Source organism: Malurus melanocephalus, unplaced genomic scaffold (genome assembly GCF_030028575.1).
Source record: "Malurus melanocephalus ecotype Western Australia unplaced genomic scaffold, MMel_1.1 scaffold_69, whole genome shotgun sequence".
Lineage (NCBI taxonomy): Eukaryota > Metazoa > Chordata > Aves > Passeriformes > Maluridae > Malurus > Malurus melanocephalus.
The window spans coordinates 2,100,316-2,108,783 of NW_026623301.1; the positions used below are offsets into that span (position 1 = coordinate 2,100,316).

An 8,468-nucleotide genomic window follows, 5' to 3' on the forward strand; every position below is an offset into this window, starting at 1 on the left:
AACACAAGATAATATGTGTATTTTATGCCTTTATACTTAATTGCAATTGCATTTTAGTGGCTTCCACAAAAAGGACAGATTGTATTTGGCATCATTATTACCAGTGTAACCATTCTGAGAAAGCCATAACAAAGTTATGTTGCAGAAGACATTAGTGAATAACCCACTAAATGCTATTAAAAAAAAAAAAATAAAAGGTCATTTCATTCAGGACTAACGTCATCAGTACACAGATCTCCCAAATTTCCAGCGGTTTGCACCAGCTTTGAAACAGCAATATAGAAAAATGCACCGAAGCAGAAATCAACATGTGAAAATAGGCAAACCAAGATCTTCCGCTCTGAGAACAGATACAAGCAAAGGTGTGAACACCAGCAATGTAATGCTGAAAAAGATGAGCTTTATACATTTCTGAAAATAATCAGACACAGTGGATTTTGCATACATCACAAAACAGGTATACAGGCTTACAGAGACTACAATGAGGTTTAAAGCTCTTAGGTTTCTTTTCTTCAAGATCAGTCCTAAAAGGCTGTGTGGTCTCTTCCATCCACCAGCTTTATGAGATATTTGCAGAATAGTACAAACTTGCTTTTGTTGCAATCTTATTGAAATATTAAAAAAAACAAAAAAAAACCAAAAAAAAACAAACAAAAAAAACAAAATCTCTGGGAAAAAGAATAACTGTTTTAAACTGTGCAATTTCTTTTTTAAAAAGGATTTTTTTTTCTGAAATACAATATTCAAACAAAAGTGGCAAAAATCCAAATAATAAAGATCGTACTGTCACTGTACTTCATTTTCTTAAGCAGGTGAACCATCAGAGCCCTCCAATTTTCACCTACTCCATATTTCAGTCATAGAAAGTGTTACATCAGCATAGTCACCAGGTAAAGCCTCTGGTTTATTCTAAATGGACTTTCTTCAGACAGTGGCACAGATGATGAGTGATTGTCCAATTCTGAAGCTATCAGAACTGAACGGATTTAGCAATGTCATAAACACCTCTCGAGGGAGTCACCTGGTGTTGAGAACTCACTTTACATGCCGTGTTTCAAAATCAGTTTTAATGGATTTACATTAGATTCAAACCCACTTTAGAGCTATTATTTCTCCCTTTCAACCTTTTCACCCACTACTGCAAAGTACTATAGCATATTTTATAATCACATGTTTGCAGGCCTGTGGGAAAGTAAACAAAACTTCAAAGGGTTATTATTTAAAGACTCTGTATTATGGCCATAGGCCTGACTGTTTTTCTTCCTCACCACCCCTTGGGCCCAAAGCACATAATCATCCAGTAATTGAACTGAAATGTCTAAATGGCTAGATCCCCAGAAGGACACAGGTAGTTAGCAGCAAAGAAAGTAAGGGACATTTTAAAAAACCCTCATGGCACTTTCCTGAACTACTTAGAAGCACCATGTAAATGTAACTGACCTGCACCTGATAGGCTTTTACAGAGAACAGAACARTGCATGGATATTTCTAGAGTTGCAGCTAAAGTAAAGATTAAATGTCTAAYCCTGCTGTATTTGGAAGTGAAGACTTCATACGTCAATTATTTTCAGAAGAATTGAGAAGAAACCAAAATATACATACATACACAGAAGTATATAACACAATAGTATCACTAATACCATGTGAAAGCAAACCCCTCTAGGTCCTCATATTTAATAGCCCCTCCAAAAAGTGTAATGGATACCAGATCCCAGCCTTTCATACACTGTAACTGTCAAAGCACTCAGGAGATAGAGAAGTGAAGGCTCTGACAGCTCTCTTTTACATTCTAAATGACATCTGCATTCAACAGAACAGAAATAAAGATTAAGGGAAACACCTGATATGATAGCACTCAGCTTACCTCAAAATGCAATATTTAAAAAGTACAGAGAAACACAGGTCTGCCTCCTTGTACTGTAAGTAAAAACTGGTGTCAAAGCCTCTGAGGTCTTCACTGCTGCCAGAAAGGCAGCACTGCGGCATCCAACAGACGGCAGGGGCAGGAGCCACAGCCTCTGACTACGAAACTTGAAATCAAAATGTGCTTCACCAGAGAAGGGAGGGAGCGAGAGACGGCCTTTGAATGCACACAGAAAATGGCTACAGGTACAGTCACACAGCATAGGGAAATTAACTTGGCCAAAACCTTTGCAACCCCTCTTGTGCCCCAGTGAGGAGCAGAATGCCCCTTGCTGCTCTGGCTCTGTASCTTTCCCAGCGCGTACCTGCTGCAAATCTCTTCCAGGAGGTTACCAGCATTACGGCTTCGAGCGAGACACGTCAGCACACAGATCACGAGAGATGATTTCAAATAGATCTTCGCTGGTTGATTATATAAACGATGCCTCTTATAGCTGGAATAACACCTCAAAGGCAATATAATGACGACATGACAATGTATGTAAATCAAGAACTGCATGTGGGTTTATTTTACACTTGAGAAAACAGTGGATTTAATTGTGTGAACCAAAATGTACTGTACAATATTAATGATAAAACATCAAAATGTATAATTCATAGTGCATTGCTTGCTTTATTTTTATTTATTTATTTTTTTTGTCAGATAGTTCCTTTAAGTACATGCATCTGGAAAGATGCAGGTGCCAGTAAAATTCCTCTATTTATATCAAGCTGCAGGAACTAAATTTTATTCAAAAAGTGAGGTTTTACATTATATACACAGAAATCGAATATAAAATGACAATATAAAAAGTTAAAAGAGAAAGCATACAGCCAGAAGGTACAAAGAAAGTTGAACAGTTTAAAATGGTACGATATGTAACATGTATTTTTTAAGCTGATGCTGGCAATTTACAAGGAACAGAATCCAACATTTGCCCCATTTTTTTTTTTGTTTTCATTTACCAATGCAGCACACTATAGAAAGGTCAGCTTGTACCAAAGCTTAACATTTGTAAATAACTATAAACTGCAGTATTTTACAGAAAAAAAAAATAAAGGAAAGAAAAGAGCATTTTTACATTTGTTTTAAATAACAGCTTGCATACTTTTTTTTTTTTTTTGCCAAAAAGTGGCAATTCTCAGCATCCAGAGGGTTTGGGCATAGTGGCAACTTGGTTTGCTTTTTTTTAAATTATTATTTAACCTATACAGTTGTGGCTTCCTAACCCCTTGAGTACTACACAGCTCTCCTTCTTCCAAGGACTGCATGCACAATATCTTCACAAACCAGTTCTGCATTAAAAAAAAATAAAAAGAAGCTCATTCATTAAAAAAAAAAAGTCCTGCTTCTGACACAGCTTTTATTTGAACAAAATGCCTTTAAGCCTTTTATTTTGTTTTGTTTTTCCTTATTCACTTATTTAGTCACTGGGAAAGGCACAGAAATGCTATTACAGTTCTCAGAGGGTTAAAACTTGACACTACCAGGTTCTGTGACCTTTATTGTCATGGCAACTTTGTAATTTTAGGATGTCTCTTTATCATTGTTCTTTGTGTCTTTCTTTACGGCTAAATTAATGTCTCTCAATAGTGTCTCCCACTATATTCTACAAAAGATAGCTTAACATCAAGGACAGATGTTGAAAATAAAGGTCAGACTTTGACTCACAAAAAATAAAAACAGAAACAAAAAAATAACCATGCACAGATCAGACAAAGAGCATATAAATATAACTACAAAATAAGTGTAAGAAAAACCAAGGTCCAGATAGGCAGTTCAGCAACAAAAGTAAGACTGATTTCAGAGGCTCAGGTCAGGCCTAGTGCAGTACTATGAAGAAGTTTAGTGCAATGTTCCTGTGGTCACTTGCATACYTGGCTGCTTACCTGGACGCTATTGTTTTTCTAACTCAGTTACATAGATCAGATGGTCCTCTGGGGACTTGCCATGTGTTTTACTAAGGTGCAGTTTGACTGCATGCTTGCTTGCAAAAGTTCGGTTACAGAGCTTACACTGGAATGTGGAGCCTAAGTCCTCCTCGGCAATTCCAAGTGAGCCCAAAGTCTTGTTTGYGAGGACTTTAGAAACATTCTGCTGTTCTTGAATCTGATTAAGTGGCAACTTTGACAGATCCTTCAAACTAAACCCTAGGTGTGTCTCTAAGTGACTTATGTATGTAGAAGCAGTCCTGAACTGAGAGGCACAATCATTGCAAAAGAAAACAGGATGTCCTGTGTCCAAGTTCTTTAAAAATTTAGTTCCACCTGTCCTCCTTAACTGATACTTCACATTGGCCAGCCAGTGGCTAATTGTGGTCATGGAAAGACCAGTAAACTTAGAGATGTGTACCCGCTCTTGTGGACCKAGGTCCGACATAATGTATTTGCCTTCTGGGGTCTCCCTCAAGCTGGAAGCAAACTGGGCTTGAAGGATCAGAAGATGCTGAGGGTTCCAGTTGGACTGCCTGCCCTTCCTCTTGTGTACTGGTGACAGTTCATCCAAAGCTTCCTCGAAACTGCTCCCGTCAGCATCAGACTTCTCTGACACGGTAGAGGGAGTTGAAGACTTGGGTGTCAAACGGCCCGTGAGGTTCTTCACCATATCGGAAATATCCAGCAGGGCACTCTCCCTCAGCGGAGACGAGGCAGAGTCAGCCACACTGGAAACAAGAGGCTTGTTTTTGGACTTTGTTAAATCAATAGGTTGATCGCTGTTCTCATAGTAATACCGATCAATAGCGTCAGCCTGCTTGACTGGAGTGGTCGGGTAAATGGGTTTGTCCAACATGCTGTTACTAATTTTGTACAGCATGGCCAAAGGGTCCAGAGAGGGGCTTACAGGCTTAGAAATTTTGCCTAAGTGGGTATTCATAATGGACTGTAAAGCACTCAATGGATTAATGAAGGATGGCTCAGGTGAATGATCTGTGATAATTCCTAAATTGTTACAGCCATTTGCAACCTTTGTTTTAAGTGGCTCTGTACCATTTGGCGTATGTGCTTCTGCTGGACTATCCTTTTTGACCTTCTGAACTTCTGACTCAGAGCTCTTCTTTGGCTGCTGTTTGCTATTTATTTCTTCTGCTTTGGGGAAGTCTTTGTTTTCTTTAGCAGCAGGTGACATGGGTTTAACTGGAGAACTCTTCTCCTTCTCCAAAGGCTTCTCTTCCTTCTTCACGTTGATTTTACCAGTAACTTTCTCGACTAGTTCCTCCATAGCAGATACATTGCTCTTGTGAGGCGGGGGTGTGAGATTGCCTGGGGAATGGATGAGCGCGTTGTGTTCTGACGACAGTGATTTCACACTGCTTGCGTAGGACGGCTGCATTTGAACGCTCTGCACYGCAGGCTGAAGGGGTTTGACTGTTCCCGGGAGCTGGTAAGCTGCATGAATACTGGGATATCCTCCCCAGGAAGGGGCTCCATTCTGGGCTTTGCTGATGGCTGTTGTCACTGTGTTCTCCAGGGATTTCAGTATGTCTATTCCGCCTTTAGGACTATCATCTAGGTCCTCCTCTCTGAGGTACTGATACAAAGTTGTTGGCTCAAATTTCTCTGTAGAGTCCTCACTCTCTTCCTTAATCTTTTTCTCTGTTTCAGTGACCACCAGCTTTTCCTTCTCTAGGTCTTTCTTTTCCTCAGAGTTTGTGGAGCCCGCCGGGGAATCAGGCTGCTTTTTAATGTTGGAGGCTGGTAGCCTTGTGTGGGTGGTTGGTGGAAGAGGTATAGACTGTATTTTCTCCTCCACCACTGGGTCCAACACCAGCTGTTTGCCTTTTTTGGACGCAGAATTGGTCACCTTCAAGAAATGACCGGTGACCATCATGTGAGCAGTGAGCTGCTGCAAAGTGTCATGGGAACTGCCACATTCCATGCACTTCAGTATTTGGGCTTTGCGTGCCTCAAACTGCCAAGTGTAGCTAGCACCATTTTGATAGCCATAGCGGTTGTTCGGAGTCACGTAGGGGTTGGCAGTTTTCTGATCCTTTGCAGACTCACCCARTGAAGCTTCTGCTGTGATCCCTGTTGGCTCAGGTGAACAAGGTGAAGACAAGTCCTGAAGTGCTCGCTTTTTGGTAGAAGGGACCAATTTGGTGATGGCTGGTACTGGCTCCTTCAGAGGCACTTTCTGGTAATGCTTTGTTTTTATCATATGGACACTGAGGTCTTGCAAAGACTCAAACGAATGCCCACAGTACATGCACTTCAGMACTTTCTGGGCATCCTCTTTACCTTCCATTTCCATAAGCGATCGTTTCCTAGGTTTTGACCACCGCTTGGTCTTATCAGCTTCTTTGTCTCTGTTGTCATCACGGTAGTGTCCAGTTTCATTCATGTGCACTGTGAGCTCCACCAGCGTGTCRTAGGCTGCGCTGCAGTCTTTGCATCGGAACTTGCTGGCACCGGTGAACACAGACCCATAGAGTTTATTGTTYTGTCGGTAAAGCTGTACTGTGCTGAAGAGACTCGGCTCTGGGAGAAGTCCGTATGATGAGGTCTGCTGCAGAGTTTTAGCTAATGCAGCTTGGTGCCAGTCATAACCTGAGCCACCACTGTTACTATTACTGTTACTGGTACTACTGGTGGTTGTACTGGTGCTAGTGTTGGTAGTAGTAGTACAAGTACTCTGGGAATTGGCATTGGCATCAGTACTGGTGGTGTTTTCATTCTGGCTGATTCCGTTGTTGCTGGTGGTTGGATTGGATTTCTTTAAGTCCAAAGCTAAACTGGACCAGCAAGTCTCTGAAAGCAAATTTGCATACACAGCTTTTATTTGTGCCAAGCTGTCCTGTGGATAGGAAACATTGTCTGTGCACTGAGGATCCTCTTTCTCTTCTTTAGAGGAAGTGCTTTTGAAATGGGCCAGCTGATCGCTGTTTTCACTAAACGGCGAACCATAGCCTGCATCCTGATTAGTTGCAGTGCTGACTGGGGAGTTCTGGTAGCTTTGAGCCTCTTTGATCTCCGCTTCTTCATTGCACAAATACTCATTCTCCTGGATGTCCAGAGACAGCCCATCATCTTCCACGCTGTCTTCATCTATTTCTGCTGCTTTCAATTCTTCCTCAGGAACATATGCTAAAATACAGGAGGGGAGATGGGGAGGAAACAAGACAAAGTTATCRAACACACACATTTTACATGGCTCTCTTCTGCACTAAAAACAGTAACCAKGAAGACAAATTTTGAAGATACATCCAAAAAACCAAACTCACCATCACTCACACACTCCTCCTATAAATCCACGMACTCTGTCATTGTTACAGTTTGATATCAGTGATACTGAAGAATAAACTTTGACTTCAGCGGTAAAATATGTGCCAGGACCACAGTAAATACCATAATATCAAAACTAAAATCAAACAAAGAGCCTACTAAACTAGTTTTTATCAGCTTAAAAAATGGCCTGGTACTGAGCTATATTTACTGCACTACATATGTATGTGKAACACGTTGCAGCTGACCTGCATCCCTCAGACCACAGCACTCAGAATCACTGRCTTGACCAACTCTATCTTGTCAGTTCTGTCTTTTCTTGCAAACTGGCTTTAGCTACAGCTTCRGGGGCCATTTCTGTGTCACTGATACCTGACTAATGAAGCCATACAGGGCAAGAGTGTCAGGTCAGCTGTTCCCAGGGTCTCCTGGTGGCTGGCTGCACTGCGTCCATCTGGGAGCAGAACAGCTTTCATTTTTGAAAGGTGAAAAGAGAACTCAGACTGATTGCTCTCTGAAATGGATAGAATATAGTTTGCCTCCTGCTATGATCAGATGTGGGTCCTGCATTTACCATTTTGGAAAAAAAAGCCATCAGAAAGTAGAAGTAAACACTAGAAATTAATTTCTTAAAGTAAAAATCAAAAACATTGAAGTCTCCACTGCAGCTTGATTATTGGCTTATGGGAAATATAAAACTTTGCTATTGCATAGCTATCTSTGAAACTATATGATCTCACCAAACTATGTGTTTATCTATATCAAACTATTTGTTAAACTACCAAATGTGATATTCATGAGCAGATGGCCATTACATCAAAACACATTTACTCCAAAGGCTCAATTCACAGAAGTGACTTACATGTACCTAAGTGATAAATGTACACTTYCATTGCAAAGCAGAAAACATAGYTGTACACRTTTCCCTCCAGTTTTGTAAAAGAASCTTAAAAAAATAACAATGCTAATGGAATGTAGATCATTTATGAGAAYGTCAAGGTAGAAAACATGGATTATGAACAATTTTCAGTAACTGAATAAAAAAGTGCCTCCTTGTCAAGTGAACTCTGCAGCAAGTGATGCTGAAATGTGTCCTGTGTCCTTCCAYGGTACAATACTGAAAGAAAGGCAAGAAGGAGGTATTTCTGCTCGTATGTGATATGAAGAAAATATGYATTATCATGTTAAGAAAGCTGAGGTCTTCTTCAGTTGGGGGGGGGGGCATAAGTACAAGTTGAGCTTCTTTTTGTATACAGTTGCTAATATATTCTGAAATGTCTTTTCTGAAAAATAAAAAGAATCTTCTTTCATTATAATATGAATGCTCTTTGAAATGTCTCTTTTTT

General features: G+C 40.4%; 1 protein-coding gene across 1 annotated transcript in view; it reads right to left on the reverse strand.

Annotated features, from left to right (window-relative positions):
• Positions 1 to 2,388: 2,388 nt before the first annotated feature.
• Positions 2,389 to 8,468, reverse strand: part of TSHZ1 (teashirt zinc finger homeobox 1) — a 56,481-nt gene continuing 50,401 nt past the window's right edge. Inside the window, exon 2 of the mRNA XM_057366637.1 lies at positions 2,389 to 6,984. Coding sequence (XP_057222620.1) covers positions 3,800 to 6,984 — 3,185 coding nt within the window. The 3' untranslated portion in view covers positions 2,389 to 3,799. The remainder of the gene's footprint in view (positions 6,985 to 8,468) is intronic.